At 40.6% G+C, this 21,123-nt stretch overlaps 1 protein-coding gene across 1 annotated transcript in view; it reads right to left on the reverse strand.

Moving 5' to 3' along the window:
* The window catches only part of AKT3 (AKT serine/threonine kinase 3), a 2,413,182-nt gene that overhangs the window by 1,021,496 nt on the left and 1,370,563 nt on the right, over positions 1 to 21,123 (reverse strand). Inside the window, exon 5 of the mRNA XM_044058335.1 lies at positions 9,881 to 10,025. Coding sequence (XP_043914270.1) covers positions 9,881 to 10,025 — 145 coding nt within the window. The remainder of the gene's footprint in view (positions 1 to 9,880; positions 10,026 to 21,123) is intronic.

Raw genomic sequence — 21,123 nt, forward strand, 5'->3', positions numbered from 1 at the left:
TTCGAAAATCTCAGGTGTCGGCCGACCGGCACTTGCGAACTGCTTCTACTTCGGGCACCACACGGCAAGAAAGACTGAAGAAAATGGCGTTGGATGCCTCCTATATACCCCTGGTGCACTGACGTCAGGGAAGAAGCGACAGCAACCGACGCCAGACCAAAACTTTGGAATTCGGGCCAACTGCGGGACCACCTGATGGCAGGATAACCCAAGTGTGATGACTGCAGCAGGGTAACACGATGAACATCACTAGAAAGTAGAGCAATGAGATGAGTAGCAAAATAAGCGGACCTTTGGCATGTGTCATTTCATTACCAGGTGAAAAAAGCACATCTATAGCGCACCACAAAATGACCAAGTATAAAGAAAATAACCACCAGCTAGTGAAACCAACACACTTTATTCCTCTGACGTCTTGGCTACACAAGCCTTCAAGGAGTCATAATCAAAATCACATCACAAATACACATCTGCCTAAATACAACTGTTAATTATACAATTAAAACTAATTAAACAATTAAATAAATCTCCAACTGAGTTCAACATTTAACCCCTTAGGGGATAAAGTATTATATTTTAAAATATATACAGATTCTTTAAATAATAACAAATTCTTATCATCATCATCATACATGAAGATATTTATTTTTCCAATATAGAATTTTGCAAACCATCACTTACACCCCCATAAACCCAATTAAAATGTTCTGCTATTGAACTTTCCCTTTTATTTTTTACCTATATCCCTTATATGTTCCAATAATCTATCCTTGAAAGGTCTTTTGCTCTCCCCTATATATAACAAAATGCAGGGGCAACTGAGGGCATAAATAATGTCCTCAGCATCAGTCAAAACAACCTTTTGCCTGGAAAAAACACCCATTCATTTTTCTAAAACTCTTAAATTATTTTGCAGGCTTTACACCTTCCACATGGCGTAGTTCTATATTCTAACAGACTTATTTGAACAATGTCACAGGGGAACATAAATTTAGACTTAACTAGAAAATCTTTCAAATTCCTTCCCCTTCTATAAGACATTATTGGGACTCTCCCAAAATTCAAATCTTTAAGGGACAAAAGACAATCCCAATAAAAATTTAGTAAATTCACCAAAACCTTACTATAGGTCATTACAAAATATATATCTTTATTCTTATAACTTTCCTGGTGCCTATTTAAATATTTAAATTTCATCCCACTCTCAAGTGTCCTGGGGATGTACTCTTTTCAAAAAAATTACACAAACTTTCATCTAGTAATTCAAAACTAAAACCTCTATTCTTGAACATACATACAGTTTTCTCCATTTCCATCACCTAATCAGCACATTCATAAAACTCTCCATATCATTAATACCACCCTCACATAGGAAAATTAGGTCATCTATAAATCTAAAGTACTTTTTTACATATTTACAAAAAAATTGTGCTCTATATATACATTTAGCCTCAAACACATACTAAGGTTGGCATAAGAGGGGGCAAATGATGCCCCCATAGCTGTACCTTGTTTTTGCCTAAATAACTTTCTACCAAATTCAAAAAAGTTGTTTCTCAGACAAAAGTCCAGCAATTCAATAATATATTCAGTAGCTGGACTATGTCCAAAGAAGTATCTCACAGCTTCCAACCCAAAGTTATGGTTAATACTAATATAGAGGCTTTTTACATCAATCATTATCCAGTACACATTTACACTCCATTGAACAGCCTCAATTATTTTCAAAAAATCAAACATCTTTTATACATGCAGGTTACAATTGTAGTTTAGGTAAAAGATAGTGATGTAAAAACTGCCCGATTTTACACAGAAAACATTATTTTCCAAAACTATACTGCGACCAGGAGGATTGATTTGAGATTTATGAACTTTCGGAAGATGGTAAAAATGGGCCATCTTACAACCATCCATCCCAAACTTCTTCTTGATATCCTCCAAAGAAAAATAACCTAACCTATGTCCCTTTTTCAATAATTCACCATATTCAATTAAAGCTGTTCTGTAAATCTCCATTTCCACTTTTTCGTAAGTATTAGCATCATCCAAATGTTCATTACACATGTTTAAATATTGGCCATAGTTCATAATTATTAACTTATTACCCTTAGCAGGTTTAAAGATATCATCATCCCTATCACTCAATGTAGTTAACATTTTCCACTCATTTTTTTTAAGTTAAAGCTGGAAATTTTAAACTCAGAAAAATTTTTTCAACAGCAAAGTTAAACATTGAATAAAAGTGCTGAATCCCTTCATGACTAAAGGGAGGGAGAAACAAACTTTTAAAACCAATATTTCTTGTATCAAACAAGTAGGCATTAACATCATCTTCTGAATAACACGAATAAAAACCATCATTCATCTAAACTTTCACCGCAATTTACAACATTATTCATGGAGAAAACATTACTGTTAAAGGAATTTCTTAAATGCAATTTCCTAACAAGTCTAAAAACATCAGTTTTAATTTCATGTAACTATGGTATAACCGTTGGTATAAATTTTAAGCCACAATTTAGAACAGCATATTCTGCATCATTTAAAACCTAGCCAGACAAATTTATTTATTAGCATTTTGTTTATAGCCCTATCAGAAATAGTACTGGATCTATAGATCGACTTCCAGAACAGTACTAATTCTTCACTGTCAAAAGGATAGAGAGGCTAAAGGAAGAAAATGGTCCTGGTTGATGGGTTCTGCACTATTTTTCTGAGAGGTCCTTTCTACTCCTCTGCTGCCACTTACTTCTATCTTCCCTATGTCAGCTTCCAATGCTCCGCTCCTGGAGGCTCACTATGTTACGGCAGTACCCCAGTTTGACTCACAACCAGGGAGGAATCTCCCATTAAGTCTTCCCTGTATGCAAGGAAGCATCCAACTCCCCACATGAAAATCAAATTCTCTGATTTCTTTCAGCTACACTTCTCTAAATGGGAAGGGCTAGGTGAGAAGTCTCAAGAGTACCAACAATGCCTATTGGCTGGTTGAGCAATGAAGCATGTTCTTCTGTGGATTTTGCTTGCTCTGAGCCCTAATGCAACCGTGCCAACTCAGCCATCCCTATAGCCAAAGCAGAAACTGTTCTGAACTCTGCCCACATCAGCAGGCTCTCTCCCACAGGATGGATATGCCCATCCTCCCAGTTAGCTTCACCAGCCACCTGAGCCACTAATCAGACTTCAGTCACCCAAGCCACAATCAGGTTTTTACCCAGCTATACCACTGGGCTGGATGCCTTGCAATTACTACATAATTCAGAATGTACAGAACCCCTGACACAGGCTTATCTGTGCCTTCAGGAGCAGGGACCTGTATGTCTGAATGCTGATAATTTATCACATATAAGGTCCCCAGATGTACTATACAGAGAAGGAAATTACTTTTGTTATAGCATCACTACTAGATACAATCTTTTTGGCAAAGCAAAGCCCCATAATAGCCAGACAAAAAACACTTTGCCACATGACAGCCTCTGGAAATGAAGCTGATGTTGAAAGGAGGCATTGTCATGTTTCAAATCCAGATCTTCTGGAAACTCAGAATGTGACACACAAAAATCTTCCTGCACTGACAGAAAGGCAAGTAACATTTTCTTTTCCTTGCCCTACTGATGACAGTACTACTAAAAGCTGTAACTTTTACATTAGCAGACGACCTGCTTGGGTTATGTGAAAGGACTAAAACAGGTTGCTGAAAAAAATTATTTTATAATTGTCCAAGAGATGAATTCTTCAGAAATATACTCAAATGTGAAGGCAAAATGTTGTGAAGCATAGAGGAAAATATCACTCTGCCAAGGAAGCTTCCTTCACAAGTAAAGGTCCAAGGAGATTCTTGGGAGGAAGTGGTAGTGGGGTGGTTCAAGCAATAGACAGGGAGTGGGATTTACGGTCTTGGCTATCTGCTTGGAGATCTAAGCAAATATTAAAAAGGAGAGATCCCAGGACAAAGCCCTGAGAAGCACCACTGGTAACTTACTTATTCTCTGATGAGTCACCTGTAACTTGCACAGTGTGAGTTCTGTCTTTCAGACAGTTTGGAAGTTATCTTTCCACATATGAACTTATGTTTTAAAACATTTAGTGTTTGTATTATGTCAGTATGGAGAAGGATGTTGAAGGCCTTGACCAGGTCAAGACATGTCACTTGGACTGCATGGCCAGCATCTATAGCCTCCATAACCCTTTCAAAGAATAATGCCAGCTTAAATACAAGATATACCCTTCACAAATCCAAACTTCTGGAGAAAAAAGTCTAGTAAGATTCTTGGGAAATTAAAAGATCCAGATATTTTGGGGCTTTGAAAGAATTCTCAGAGGTGACACTGGCACTACATTTGTTTGCAAGGGTATTGGCAATGGCTATTGGGTGGGTCCAAAAGGTTAAATGTTTAAAACATTCTTTAGAGCATCCTTGCTGAGTTTCTGCTGTTGTAAATGTTTTTTGTCTCACTGCTATTTTTCTGCCATTTTAAACATTTGCTAGTCTTTCCTGCTAAAACCAGGGTAGCTCATAGTTGCAGCATAGTTCAGATACAGGCTAGCTGTTTCTGGAACTGTTTGTAGTGGTTTGTTTGTTCCGAGCATGTCTTCCAGGCCATCTTGGATTGGAAGGGGCCTATCTGTACTGTTGTGAGAGAATTGTGCTGATTAGGACCTGTGTGGTAAAGGGGAGGCTGGGCTAGGACTTGGAATAAGCACCCTCATTGGTCCTTTTGAATCTTTTAAAAAATTTTTTCAGTATTTTTGCTTCTGGTATTTAGACCCTACATTTCTGCAGATTTCTGCTTGTTTGCGAGTCGTGCAGCACCACACACTGCTGCACAGTTTTGCGCCAAAGCCAGACAGTTAAATTCAACAAATTTTCCCTAAAACCAAGGTAGAAATATCCATCCACTGAGCTCCTCTGTGATTGATTCTGAATAGCAACACCTAGTGACAACAGCCTTCAACCTAGCATTATGGACAGTTGGACTACCCTTGTTTCTCCTGCCAACCTTGTTGACTTGAAGCAGTGTAACAATTGCCTGATGTACAGAGACAACCATCTACTAATAACACACACTAATGCAGAGTGCGAGAGATGTATCTACATCAAGCATCCAGAATCCATGCTCTCTCATTCAAAACAGTAACACGGAGAAGGCTGTCAAATCACCCACCACTACCTATGTTCATAATACCACTACTCATACACACAGTGCACATCAAACACGTAAATCCACATATGCAGAGGTTCTCTTGAAAAACGTGTGTTTCGGTGGTGTCTAGTGTTTCATTAAGTTTTAAGACTACAACTACCACAGTCCTCACAGCACTCATGACACACAGCAACACAAGTGTCTCACCCACCAAGACAGTAAGGCGTAACACTCAAAAAAAAAAAAAAAAAAAAAAAAAAAAAAAAAAAAAAACTAATTTTCTTGGCATTAGAAACTCAATAGTGAGACACACAGATGTCCCAATCACCAGGTACGACAAGGCGAAAGTCACGGTTCGCTGCCAGGATTCATCAGATCACACATGCACTTAGATCTCTCAGCAACAAGTACCATTATGACTCTATCAAACTTCACATTGATGTGAATGACCTGAAATGTACCTCACTGGACTATATGAAGAGAGACATGGTTGAGCTCTCCGAGTACGAGTCCTAGGCAGGTATGTCCCTAGCCTTGAGCAGCAAACTATCTTCACCTAGAATGATACCACAGTATAAAAAAAAATTATTGATTTCAATAACTGGCTCAGTTTTTGGTGTCATTCAAAGAGGATCCAGTTCCTGTCAGCCTCAGAAGACATGGTCGACAAACCTTGCTGCTTTACCAGAAACTTTCTGCATCTTGCACCTCTAGGTTTTCGGCAGCTGGGAAAGGATTTTGCCTTTCCCATAGTGCCTTCTTTTACGCAAGGTCTCGAAACCAACAGTACCAATGGGAAATTAACCAATCAGAACAAAATAAGGGTAATGCTGCTAAATGCTAGGAGCTTAAACCAAAAACTGCACTCTCTGGAAGCACTTCTATCACTAGAAGATGTAGATGTCTGTGCAGTCTCAGAAACCTGTTCCAAGGCCTCAGAGTACCCCGCCCTTGCATAGCATCAATGCCTTCCACACCTTTAGACCGCAAAATGAACAGATGAAAACCAAAGGGCGTGGTGTTTCAATCTATATTAGAGATAAATTTACCCTCTGTCTAGTTAGACTGGACAACTCCAAGGAGTTACTCCAGATCCAGGTTACGGTGGGTAAGACTCCCATTCAAGTCACAGCCAATTATAGATCCCCTCCATGGGTCATGACACCCACGGAGCATACCTGACCAAATTGAAGACAATCCAAATTTTACTGAACACATTGGTTATGGAGGATTTCAATTATCCCACCATCAACTGGGAAACCTATGACAGCCCTAACTCACTAGCGCAAATGTTCCTTGACTTTGCTAGTTCAAATGCCCTGGAACAAATTGTCCATATCCCTACAAGAGGAACAGACATTCTGGATTGGGTCCTCACCAACATGTCAAACAGATGCACTACTGCAACTGTCGGACCCTCATTAGTTAAAACTGACCACAAATCACTTACCTTCGAGCTGGCACTAACACCAGTATTCACAAAGTGTGAAATCAGACTAAAAAACTTCAGCAAGGCAAATTATACCTTCCTAGGTTCCTAGCATCACCACAAGCTGGAAGTGGTAACTACACCAAAGCTTACACTAAAGCCCTATACAATCATTTGCATAAGTGTATAAACTTGGCCGTACCAGAAATAATCAAAGCCAGAGCCTCAACAAAAACAAGCTGCCATGGTGGACATCCAACATAAACAAACTTTACAATAAATGCAAAACTCTGCTATCCAAGAAAACAAAGGCAAGGCCCTAACAATGGAAAAGCACCCTCCCCCCAGTCTCAACAGGCAAATAAGACAAATTGTCAAATCCTCTAAGGGCTCCTTTGACAGAAACTTAGCAAGTCAAGTCAGGGAACCATAAGGCTACATAAGTAACCTAAAGGGAAGGACCCAAGCATGTGCAGAACTAGTGGCCAAGGGTATCACACACTGACTCCACAGAGATAGCAAACCTGCTAGCAGATAGGTTTGGTGAAAATTTCACTCCCTTAAGCCCTCCTAATTTACAACAAATCTTCCCCCCCACCCCCACCCCACACTACATATCTGAAGGGCAGGTCCTCAAAGTCTTCTCCAAGGCTAAAAACACAGCCTCTATGGAACCAAATTACATCCCAGGCTGTCCTCTAAACAGGATAAAACATGAACTAGCATCACCACCAAGTACCCCTTTCAATCACAGCCTAACCACAGGCTTTGTTCCTGCGGAATGAAAACAGAAACAGTTCTTCTCCTCCACAAAGGTGGCCTAGCAACAGTCCTGGGGAATTACAGAGCCAGGCCTGACTAGCCTCATCTGTAAGGCCACTGAATGCATCATTACAGACCTCATAAATAAAGACATAGGTGACCTTCAAAATCCTGGATCCGACCAATTTGGCTTCATGAATGGCAGATCCCGCCTGTTAAATAAACCTGGTGGATTTCTTTGAATATGTGACTAAGGCCATTGACGAGGGCAAATCTGTCACACTGTATAACTCGTCCTGGCAAAGGATTTCAACACAATCCCACATTCAGGCATTACCGATAAACTTAGCAAACCAAATGTAAACCCCCTTCATTGTAAGATGGGTTTCCAACTGGCTTACAAACTTGAGGCACACTACCAAAGTGGGGGACTTGACATCAACCAGCACACTTGTTGCCAGTGGGGTGCCACAGGAGTCAGTGCTGGGCCCCCTACTCTTTGGGATATACTTCTCGGAAATTAATTTCAAAACTAAGGGGTTGTGGCTAATCAAGTTTGCAGACGACTGCAAACTAAATGCAATCACTGAATCCCCATATGATGTCGGTATACTTCAGGAGGGTCTCACACAGACCAATGACTGGTGTATTAGTCATGGTCTCAAAATGAATGCAAAGGAATGCATCATCATTCCATTCAGCACAATGTCCCCCTTCACATTATCAAATCAACAACAATACCCTAAGTACCCATGAAGTGGTAAGGGACCTGGGATCACAAGCTGACTGCGAACTTAACTTCAACCAACATGTGTGTGTACTGTAGTAAGGAAAGTTTTCTATGTAGCACACGATTAGTTAAGGCATCACCTCGAGAGCAACAGAAGTTATAACCCCCCTATACTCGGCACTTATTCGGCCCATAATTGAGCATAACACCCTGTTTGGCATGTACCGTACTAAGCGCCTGCAGGAATTAGAGGGACCTCAAGGTTTCCAACAAAGAAGATCAAGGGTCTCCAGCATGTGCCTTAAACAGCCTGACTAAAATCCCCAACACTATACTCTGTATCATATAGACCTCTTAAGGGAGACTTATGCCTGCCCTACAGAGCAATCCAAAACCCAAACCTAATGGACTTGCTGCATATCTGTAAATCAAATGGGACTAGAGCTACCTGTTCCAGGGACCTAAATATGGCCTGCGACTTAAACAAGACATGTTGGAAGGTTATGAGTTCTCTCCCAGTGACTGCAGTGTCTTTGGAGTAGGCTTGCAATTCATATGAAACAGAGCACCTCTATGCTGCTGTTTTTTTTTTTTTTTTTTTTTTTTTAACAAGAAACATCTTTATTAAATGATCACTTACAACATAAGCAATCATACATTTATACAAATGAAAAGAAACCACACTGACATAATCCTAGTAGAAAGCATTTTACATCACAAACTATACTGACACACTCCCAGCTACAGACATTTTCAGCCAAAGTATAGCTCATTTAACTCCTTCCTTCTTTACAACCTCATTCCTCTCCTGTATTTATTTTTCCACAATTCCCATTTTTTCCCATGTAGTTTGATCCTACCCTTTTCTAAAGATCTCAATTCCAGCTGTTTTATCTCTGTTACGATATTCACTACTTCTAATATAGTTGGTTTAGATTTTGATTTCCATTTTCTGCTTGACTGGATGGGCACCATAACAAATAACCCTCCTGAACATGGGCAATCATCACTAAATGCAATCTTGGGTACTGACTAGCATTTCGATGGTATTACAATGGGATGAAATGACTAGGATTAAAATGGCCTCTTGGTTGATAGCCTAGAAATCTCCTACGATCCTATGAATACATTCAAAGCAATGTAAGGTATTGTTCTAGCATAACTAAAGAAGCATTTATAATTATCTTTGGTTTCAGAGACCAGACAGTCTTCATGGGTTTCCTTCAGTGGATCTGATAGTGTTGTTCTATTTTTTTTTTTCCTGTAATGTTTTTGATAATATCCTTGAGGAGGAAATTATTGAATCTGGAAACTAAACGGTACCAACGAATGACTAAAGTACACCTTCAAAGAAACTACAGCAAAACAACAATGGTTTTATAATGGTAACAACAACAAAACAGGGCACATGCTAATACTTTTTAAATATGAATCCTTCTACCAGTCACCAGCTGTTAGTACTTGTAAAGGCAGCAGACTAACACTGGTATTTATCGAGAAGGAAACTGGCTAAAGAATGAGCCATACCAATGCAGCTTTGTTCATAAGTAAACTCAAAACTTTATAAGTGATGCTCTACAAATTAGTCATTTGTTTCACTCTGTTCCAGATACAATGACCCACAAACACTTCTCTCATAATTTTACTAAAACACTTATAAATACATTTGCTGATGTTATCAGTTACACAGTCATAACAAATGTACAATATTTCCATTTGCAAAGAACATACACCCTCTCCCTACATGCTGAAATAACATGGCTAACTGCAACATGATACTTATCTAACACTGGCATCATGTGTTGAAATCCTTACCTTTCTTTTATGATGACTAATAGAAGTATCCATTTCTTCTTCTCCTATATTGTCTAAGTTGGAGGTTGGACTGCAGGTCATTCTTTCTTCTTCTTGTTTCTGCAGCTTATCTGCTACTGCTTGAATGGCTTCTGTCCATTCATCTCTGATAAAGATGCAAAAGTGCGAGGCATCAGCTTAGGTTTATGCACAAAAACTAATTTGCAAAGTATAATTAGTACTCTCTGTCATGCCAGTCTGAGACTTAGCAAGAAACCAATCTAACAAATGTGAAGTGGGAGCCACAGAAACTCAAGAAATATCGCACTTCATTACAGTTTTACTGATAAGCTAATCGTGGTCTCTTGCAATTCTATAGACGGGTCTATATTAAAAACACGAACGTTTATTTACCCGGATGCCTAAACACCAACATGTCTTCATCGAACCGCGAAAACATTGATCGTCCTGAAGCACAAAATCTGAAACGTCAAATCGTCATGGTCTGCCCTTCTGCGGTATAGCTCTGTAAGGTAAGTGTGCGATAGTTATGGACCTTAGGGTTAGGGTGCAAGTTAAGGTAAGTGCACAGATGGTAATGTTAAGGTAAGTGCACAGATGGTAATTTTAAGGTAAGTGCATAGATGGTAATGTATGTTAGACTCAGTGTAGGATTAGAAGTAAGGTTTAGTTTAGGGTTAGAAGTAGGGTTTTGGTTAGTGTATGTATGTGTGTGGTTTATTTAGTTTGTGTAGGTAGTATGTAGCGAGCGGTGGTATGGGACAACTACGACATTTCGAGTTTTTGAATTTCGCAGTTTAGGGCGTTCGGTGTATTTGCAGTTCGTCGAATATATGTCGGCATTTAGGTGTTCGGGTAAGTAAACGTTTGTGTTTTTAATATAGACCCCCTATAGACAAGTCTGCAACCTGGTTCCTTTATAGCTCTTTGGAGTGTGTACCTTTAACTCCCAATAGGTGTGGCTTGAGCCTTTAAAAATGAAGTTATCACCTTACAGTTCTAACAAACACTTGTTGAAAGAGGTAAAATATCAATGCAATTGTGTTTGCCATCATGTATGCTTCAAGATATATTCCGATACCTTGTATGTAGCATGGTTTTGGAATAATTAATGCAAATATGAACAAGAAATATTTTACACCTAGAGCCACAGTAGGAACTCAGCTGTAATGAGTTAAAAAAGGACAGCAATAAGAAGTGCAAGTAATTATTTTCCATTTTATTTCTGGTCTTAATCTTCCATGCAGTGGTGACTACCTAGGTCGGTGAGGCTAGTGCTAGATTTACAATTAAGGGTAGAATTTACTTTCACTTTGAGGAACAAATAGGACTTGGAGATGTAGTGTGAATGAAAGATCAGGAATAAATTAAATGGATACCTAACTGGTAGCCCAAGTGAAGTTTTAAAAAAAAAGGATTAAGGTTAGGGTTACTTTGGGCTCTGAGAAAACTGGGTTAGTTTTAAGAGTAGCAGTACAAGTGAAGACAGGCTTATTTCAGTCACATCCCAAAACCCAGAGCCTACAATTATCCAGACTATGAAGGCTGGGCTAATTTTAAAGAAAGAGTGAGAATTTAGGAGACCAGTTGGCATAACAATCAAGATCTTCATTTCTCATGCACAAGGAATAAGGTTCAAATCTGATCGCCGACCAATGCCTGTTTGGAGTTTGAAATTCTCCTTGTGTGTCTGTGGGGTTTCTCCTACCTGCAAAACACAAGTGCTTCCATCTCAAACTCACCTAAGAATGGAGCTGTGGGCAGCAGCACAGACTCCAGATGGTGCCCTAAGGGGGAAGAGTTGTACAGACTAACCACTTTGGGCATCTAGTGGGATGCGCAGCATCCTCAAGCTAGGAAAACACAGACTGCGCACAGTGACAGGGCTAGTCACATGACACTAAAAAAATATACCTCTAGGTGATCTGATTGCGTTGACTAATGTTGCCTAAATGAGCATGGGTATTTGCTGGTGATAAGTGGGTTAAGGACCCGGTGTACTCTGACCTATGCCAGGGACCCATTTTAATGGTGGGAAGGGTGTATGTGCCCTTATTGGCCAGTGTGTGTCTGCCATAAAGCTCAGTAGCCCTGGATCAATAAGCTTCTTGCTTATTGAATGAATGTAGGTATTCTCCATTTGCTTGACACAAAACTCGTACGGGATGCTGAGACTGAATAATGTTGTTAAGAATGAGACTGAATAGTGTTGCTAAGAATGTGACTAAACCGTGCCTCATTTAAGATGTATCCAGGGATATTTTCAGGACTCAACAATGCAGTCATTTCAGCTTTTCATAGCACTTTGGGACTTGTTCTTGTGTGATATAGCAGGATGTGAGCCAGTTTCAGGTATGTCTTGAGAGACAGACAGAGAAGAGAGAGGGGCAAAGTTGGAGCTAAATTGATCAGCCAGCAGGTTTGCTAAATCTTCTACCTCACTATAGGTAACACTGCTCACAATCAGCTCAGTGCATTGCTGCATTATTCTTTTGAGGTTATGAATGTAACTAAAAAATGCACTGTGATTGCCTTTGGCTTAGTAGCTATTTTAGCCTCAAAATTGGCTTTAGTAGATTTTATTAAGCTCATGAGTTTGTTTACTTCAGTGACAAGGGCTCTAACATTCTGGAAATTACTCTTCTTACTTTTGGTCAAAATTATTTTACTTTTATTACAAAACCTGTTGATATTATGGTCCCGTCATGTCTGTTTGTTCCTGGATGCCCTGCATTTGTTCCTACTGGATACAGCTGCATATATGCAGCTGTTTACATGCTGATATAGAGCAGCGATATAAATTTCTGCATATTCAGTGGAGTTAACTGGGTTTGGTGGTGATCTGAAGCTTGCCAATGTATCACTTACGAGTAGGTAGTTTGTCTTACAGAAATTTCTGAATGTATGTATCTTGAGGTGGAAGGGATCCTTAGTTTCAGTTTTGTTTCAAAGGAGACTGCTTTATGGCCAGACCTAACTAAGAATTGATAAGACTGTATTATACTGGAATTAACTGGAAACATTGAAATGAGACTGGAATTAAACTCTGTTAATTACCCAAACTTGTGCTGAACAGTTGCCAGTCTCTCCTTTATTGCCATGTCTTTTTGTACTTTTCAGAATAAATTCTGCACATGCTGTAGTTCGGTTAATAATGCTTTATTAGATGTTAACATCATTTGAATATCTTCTTCAATAACAGTGCTGATAAAGAATAACGGTTTGCCAGAATTCTGGATGACAGTAACAGTGCTGATAAATATATCCAAAGTTTCTGGATGCACATTCATATTCTCCTGAATATCAACTGAAACAGTCTTCTCCTCTTGAACAGTATAGATATTTGACCTGACTTACATACTCAGGCAGGAGAGTGTGTCCTGCAAAAGACCTTTTACATGTCCGTCCAAAACCTGACTACTGACTCCACTGATCATGTCTGAAGTATGTCCTAATAATACCAAAAACCCTGTAATGTTTTACATGCCACTAACATTGCTTTCCAAGCCTTGTCTTGCATGTGCCTCTTTATCTAGCATTCCAATGCAAGTACACACATCTTTCCCTTGAGAAAGGAACATTCTACATTTCTACATATCTCATGCTTAACTAGCAAGATTATCTGTTCCTTTCTATTGAATCGTCTTTCCCTGAAACTTAATGCATACAGGAAAGCACAAGTCTGACTCTATTTTCAGGCCTATTATTCTACAGTGAATTTACTAAGAAGACCCTCAGTCTAACCGCTCCCCCTGATGTTCCTGATGAAAGTTTACAGGGATCCTGCTTTTGTAGTTAACTCATATCTGTATTACTAAAGTACAGTTTTGTACCTACCATAAATGTAGATGTCCGAACAGGATAGCATCTGCAGTCCTTACAAATGGGTTGTCCTGTCGTCAGGCAGCCCTTCGGTCGGCCGGATTCCAAAGTCTGGGTCTGGCCTCGGCTGGTGTCGCACTTCACCCGACGTCATCACTGCAGGTCTTCGGGTATAAAGGCATCAGCCGACGCCATTTTCCTCAGTGTTTCTTGCCCCAGATGCCAGTTGCCCTCTTGGATAGCTAAATTTTTGGATAAATGCCAATGTTTCCAAAAAGTAGAAGGCAAACACAAAAAATAAGCATGTATGTACATATATACAAACAAATACACCATAAGAAATCCCCCCCCAGCTAGCTATTAGGTGGGCAAATACCCTAGGAGTACCACAGAGGGAAGGAGGGTGGGTAATCCTGACTGCAGATGCTATCCTGTTCGGACATCTACATTTATGGTAGGTACAAAACTGTACTATGTCCTTCAAGGATGCATCTGCAGTCCTTACAAATGGGTAGAATACCATAGCCAAACTAGGGAGGAGGAAGAAGAAATTATGGTGTAGTTAGGATCCCTTGCAAAACAGCAGTGGCAAACCCTGCTCGGGATCTAGAGTATAGAGGTAAGTTATAATGCTTGGCAAATGTATGCACGGAGGTCCAAGTAGCAGCCTCTATAATGTCCATGGTAGCCACTCCTCATAAGAAAGCTGTGGTAGTGGCTGTAGCCCTTGTAGAATGAGGCCTTATGTTCTGTGGAATTTGCTTTCCATGGTAGGAGTAACAGAATCGTATGCAATTTCCTATCCACTTGGAGATTGTCTGTTTGGAAATTGCTTTTCCTTCCCTTCCTGTTGCATATGCTACTAGAAGCTGGTCAGTTTTTCTATTGCCCTTGGTTCTGTCCAGGTAGTAGTGCAGCTGTCTATGTACATCCAAGGTATGCAGCAGTCTTTCCCCCCTGTTCTGTGGGGGTTGGGAAAGAAGGTAGGTAGGTGGATTGCCTGGTTTAGAGACACTCTGGATACCACCTTAGGCATAAATGTAGGATTAGTTCTCATGGACACTATCTTGATGGAAGATTAGGAAGGGTTGTACTGCCATTAAAGCCTGCAGTTCCGTAACACTTCTTGCTGAAGTAATTGCCAGCAGGAAAGCAGTTTTCCAGGATAGGTGTTGAAGATCTGCTGTTGCTGCTGGTTCGAATGGAGGGAGTGTCAATTTTTCTAGCACAAAGTTCAAGTCCCATGCTGGTAATGGTGGTTTCCTAGGAGGTTTTACATTCTTGATTCCTCTCAGAAACTGCCTGAGTAGAGGATGTGAGAAGACAGGGGGATCGAAGCTGTATTCTGCAGAAATAGCTGAGGCATGTATCTTGATGGAGGAATAGGACAGGCCTGTATGGAGAAGCTCTGCCAAATACTCCAGGATGTTGGCAATATCTACCTTTGACACATCTTTCCCTCTTTCAGTACTCCAAATGACAAACCTTTTCCATTTTCCTGCATAGTTCCTTCTTGTTGAAGGTCTGCGGCCTCAAGGATAATGTCTTTAACCCTTTGGGATAAATCTGGGTTAGTTGCTCTTATGTAATGTTCCAGGCAGTCAGTTGCAGAGTTTTCAGGTTTGGATGCAGGATGTTGTAGTCGCTCTGAGTTAACATCAAAGGAATCAGGGTAGTGTCCACGTTTCCCCCCGAGACATGCTCCTCAGTAATGGGTACCAATGTTGTCTTGGCCAATTTGGAGCTATCAGAATTATCCTTGGACGTTCCTCTTTGATTTTCAGTAGTACCTTGTGCATCAAAGGAAGAGGTGGAAATGCATATGCTGTCAGGCCTTTCCAACTGAAGGATAGAGAGTCCACCTTCCAAGCAAGTGGGTGGTATGTCCTTGTGCAGAATTTCTTGAGCTGGTGATTGAGTGGGGATGCGAATAGGTCTATTTGTGGCATTCCCCATTTCTTTGTGATGGCCTTGAAGATGTCCGGGTGTAGCATCCATTCGTGAGCATCCGAGGTAGTTCTGCTTAACATGTCTGCTAGGATGTTTTCTTTTCCCGGTACAAATATTGCCTGTAACTGAATGTTGTAACTCAGAGCCATGTTCCATAGGTCCAGAGCCATTCGGCATAGGGGGTATGAGTGCCTCCCTGTTTGTTGATGTACCACATGACTGTGGTGTTGTCTGTCCTTATCATCAATTGGCCTTCTTTGAGGAATGGTCTGAAATTCTGGATTGCTAGTTTTACTGCCAGCATTTCTTTTTGATTTATGTGCAGGTGCAGCTGATCTGGAGTCCATAAGCCTTGAATGCACTTGTCCAGCATGTGGGCCCCCCAACCGAGGTCTGAGGCGTCCGTTGTGATGGTTTGGCTTGGTTGAATGCTGTGGAAGGACAAACCTGGGTTTGACTGGCATGCCTGAGCCCACCATAGGAACTCTTGTTTCAGGCATGGAATTAGTGGTATTTCGGTTTCTAAGCTGTGCCTGTGTTGAGACCATAAATTCTTTAGGTACCACTGTAGCTTTCTCATATGCAGTCTGGCATGGGGGACCAGGATTATGCAGGATGCCATGAAGCCCAAGGCCTGCAGTACTTTCCTTGCTGTTAGTTTGTTCTGCTTTGTTAATGCCAAGAAGTAAAGAGGAAGTTGTTCTTGTTTTTCTGCAGTTAGGAATGCCATCTGTTTTACTGTGTCCAATTCTGCACCCAAGAATGTTCTTGTTTGGGATGGTATCAGTCTTGACTTTTTTAAATTGACTGTGTATCCCAGGGCTTGTAGTAAGCAAATGACTCTTTGTAAGTCTTGTGTCAGCTTGTTTTAGTTGTCCGCTTGTATCAGGCAGTCGTCCAGGTATGGATAAATTTGGATTCCCTGAAGCCTGCAGTGAGCGATTACTGATGCCAGGCATTTCGTGAACACTCTGGGCGCAGTAGATAAGCCAAAGGGCAATGCTGAGAATTGATAATGCTCTGATCCTGCAAGAAATCTGAGGTATCTTCTGCAATTTGGTCGTATGGGGACGTGCAGGTATGCCTCCTTGAGATCTAGAGTTACCAGCCAATACTCCTTGCCCAGCATGGGAAGAAGTTGCTGTAGGGTCAGCATTTTGAATTTTGGAACAATGATGAATGTGTTTAAAGCGGACAGGTCGAGAATAGGTCTCCAACTTTTCTCTTTTCTTGGTACTAGGAAGAGTCTGGAGTAAAATCCCTTGCCCTGTTCTGTAGGTGGTACCCTTTCCACAGCTCTCATCTTTGTTAATTGAGCTGTTTGTTTTAGAGCTCCTGTCTTTTGATTTGGTGGTAGGTTTGGCATTCCTCTTTTTACTGGTAAAGTTTGGAAATGAAACCTGTAGCCTTGGTCTATAGTTTGCAAAATCCACTTGTCTCTTGTGATATAGTGCCAGTTTTTTGAAAATAAGGCTAACTTTCCGCCTAAGGGTGCTGCTATTTGTTCCCTGGTAGGCGGTGTCAGAGCCAAGTCACTGTGATTGTCCTGTTGCAGTGGTAGTGGTAGTGGTTGTATCTGTGCCTCGTTGGTTATTGCCTTGCCACTGGCGTCCCCTGTAGGCACCTCCTCTGGATTGATTTCTGCCTCTTGAACGCCTATTCCTGCCTCTCTGAGTTTTAGAGGAGTCTGGAAAGGACCAATTTTTGGAAGGCCAGTTCCTGCTAAACCTTGGGGGCTGAACCTGTAAGAAATCTTTAACTGTTTGTACAGATTTTGCCTTCTCTTCCATTTTCTTCATTACCTGTTGGGCAGGAGAACCAAACAGACTGACCTTATCCATAGGAGCATCTAATAGCTTTGCTTTAATATGATCCGGCAAGACCTGTTCTTTCAACCATGCATGCCTTCTTATAACTGTGCCAGTCATGGCTGATCTAAATGAAGCCTCCAGTGCATCATAGCCACATTTTAAAGAATGGTTACTAACCTGCTGAATGTTATTCACCATTTCTAGAACATATTTCTTATCTAAGGAATCATCAGAGGACAGTTTCTTAGTTAACTGATCAAGCATAAACTCTTGGTATTGGATCATATGAAACTGACAGTTCAAAGCTCTAGCTGAGAGAGTAGCAGAGGTGTATACTTTTTTACCCCATCTCTCTAAGGACCTGGATTCCCTTTCAGAAGGGAGAGGGTTTTTCGCTGAGGTCGAAGCTACTGCCTTAGGCCCCTGGGAGATAGTCTCAGGATCTGCAAAAGGAGCCTTGTATAAGTGGTGATGAGTGTCTGGGACCCTGTAAAACCTATCGGGCTTAGCAGGGGCTGGAGGTAAAGTATCAGGAGCAGTGCAAGCATCATTAAATGCATCATCCACAACAGGAAGAACTGGAGGTATAGCTAAAGGCCTATGTTGCGGTAAGTGTAAAAAGGTCCTAAGCCTTTTTCTTGAATCTGAGAAATCTTGTCCCTGCCATTGGAAATGCTCTCTCATGGCATGTAAGGTTTCCCCAAAGGAAAATTCCTCTGGTGGAGAGGCAGAAGGAATCGATTCTTCAGCATCGGAATCTTCATAAGTAGAAAAAGGAGCCTCTGGATGGTCTGTATTGTCTGTATCATCAGAAGAGTCATCTGAGGACACTGGCTCAGGGGGCTCTGCTCTAGGTCTCTTTTCTGGAGGTTGAGAGGCCCTGTCTGGGTGAGATTGGGATCCCCTTATTAAAGAGATGAGATCCTCTGCCAGAGTAAGCATTTGGGAACTGGAACTGGGCCTGTGAGAGGGGGGCTTAACAGGCACAGACTTAGCAGTTTTGGCTGCTTTGGCCCTGGCAAAGGCCTTTATAGACATGGCTGCAGGAGGCCTAGGAGCACCACGTGCTGGGGTAGAGACATCCAAAGGGATGGTGTCCGATAATTCTTGAGAAACCACAGTAGTAGGCAAAACTTCAGAGGCTGATTCAACTAGGGTAGAAGGGGCCTCGGTAGTAGTCATGGATTCGGCTGAAGATTGACCCGTCTGCTCTGTTTTGGCCGAAACCGAGACACTCGCGGTTTGCTTAACCGTGGTTTCGGCCGAAACCGCGGACCGCGAGTGTCGGTCCTTTTCTTTGCGTTTCTTAACAATTTGAGTAGTCGGAGGATCCGACGGCATAATGTACGCAAAATCTGAGCCGAAACAGCAAACTCCGACCGACGCCTAAGCGTTCGTCGGTTGAAGGAAGCACAGGCTAAACAAGCTGCTACGTCGTGGTCTGGGCCTAAACAAGGTAAGCAGTAAGAGTGGAAATCTTTATGAGGTATTTGTTTCCCACAAGTTAAACAGTTATTCACTTTTTCTGACATCAGCTGAGGCAAGAAAGAGTCCCCAACGGGGTACTTAGCTTTTTAGAAGTCTTCGAAGTAGTATTCGGTAGTAGTAATCTCTGGATCTGACCGACCGGCACTTGCGAACAGCTTCTGCTTCGGGCGCCATGCGGCAAGAAAGACTGGGGGAAAATGGCGTTGGCTGATGCCTTTATACCCGAAGACCTGCAGTGATGACGTCGGGTGAAGTGCGACACCAGCCGAGGCCAGACCCAGACTTTGGAATCCGGCCGACCGAAGGGCTGCCTGACGACAGGACAACCCATTTGTAAGGACTGCAGATGCATCCTTGAAGGACATCTACTGTGATTTGGTTTGAATATAAAGACTTTTTGCCAACTCACTCAATCTGCAGATGTGTTCTGATAGATAGTGATGTCCTTTATGGTCTCAAAGGTACTATTAGCTAATACCTCGAGCAACTTGGCTAATTTATGTAATTCCCAAACAGCTTTAACAGCTCCATATGCAGGAAATATACCTGCTCCAGTGATTATCCCATTACCTAGATCCATAGTCTTTAGAGTGTTTAAGTCTAAGTTCTAATGTATGTGTGGATACACTTAAAACCTGCATATTATTCTGAAAATCAGTGTCTTTAATTCTGTGTTTTTTAAAACTGATTAGGCCTGGTAATTCATTTAACCCTGCTGTTCCAGAAACAGCATGGACAAAATGCCATACACATCCTCAACCTGCCTCTCTGAGTCTTCAGTTAAGTTAGACAGACTACGACCTGTTAACCCTGCCAATTTTTCTTCCCTATCTTTGTATGCTGTAATGGTAAAATTACACAGTCTATTGCCTATGTTTTCTATGTTATGAATTGGTGCTTTATTGTACCATGATGTCTCTCTCTTATTGCAAATAAAACTTTTTCCTGTTGTCCACAGATTTAAATACTCAGACATTGTACTGTTTAGTCCATTTTTTTATTATGTACCTTATCATGATGGCCATTTTCTAAAAACTAACTGAAACTGGCACCAGAGGGACACTTTTATAACTGGTCATGAAACAAAATTACCACACACTGTATTAACTTGTGTCTGTAAATTTTCAGCTAGATTAGTTAATTATTCTATTTACCTTTTCAATTTCTATGTTCTGTAATAGATGTCTGCCTTTTAAATTTGTGTGTTATATATCCTGCAAATATTTGAGTTATAACAGTTTTTCCAAAACCTATGCTCACTGTACTTCAGATCTATACCTTTGCATCCTCTGGTCCTTTTAACTCTGACTAATGTACAATAATTCTGAAAAGTGCTCTGGAAATCTGTAAATTAACAAATTATGCTTGCCCTGTTATGCCTTGAGTATACTGAATAACTATTGCTACCTATTCTTTAGATAATTTATTTTAATAAACCTGGTACAAATAACTCACTTTACCCTTAATATAAAATAAAATAAAACAAATTAAGTAAAATAAGTGACTTTACCCTTAAGCTAATGACTGAATCATGCCAGATATAATGATATGTTGTAACTAAGTATAAATATTATATTCTGAAATCTGACTGAAATGTACTACACTGAACTCATAACTGAGTATGAATGTCATTCTGAAACTTGACCGAAATTTACATTATGCTATATTCTGAAATTTGAATGAAATGTACTATACTGAATGCACAACAGAGTATGAATGTCATATTCTGAACCCGGACTGAAATTTAGATTAAAGTAATACATATTTATACTGAACATTTAAAATAGCTGTGAATAGTCTGGAATCTATATAAACTAATACTAACGGAATATATTTTGCCAGTGTTACCTAAATGCAGATAAAAGCATAAATGAAAACTGGTAAATGTTATATTACGAAAACTAAACTAATAGTACCTCTTTTAGTCTGTATTGTCTGAACATAGATAAAAACAACTGAAAAGTAGTACTGTTATACAATTGTCTGAAAACATGAGAACATTTACATAAATGCTGAGATAGTTGACTTGTGCACCACAGCTCTGGCCAAATTTAGGCCTTACTCTGCATTGTCCCAGTCACTGCTGCGGTACTGGAAGCTGTTTTTAATGTCCAGAATGGTATTAAATATACTGATCCCAAGGATATTGCCAATATCCTGGCATATCGATTC

This window comes from Protopterus annectens, chromosome 1.part2 (genome assembly GCF_019279795.1).
Source record: "Protopterus annectens isolate FY-2018-M chromosome 1.part2, PAN1.0, whole genome shotgun sequence".
Taxonomy (NCBI): Eukaryota; Metazoa; Chordata; order Ceratodontiformes; family Protopteridae; genus Protopterus; species Protopterus annectens.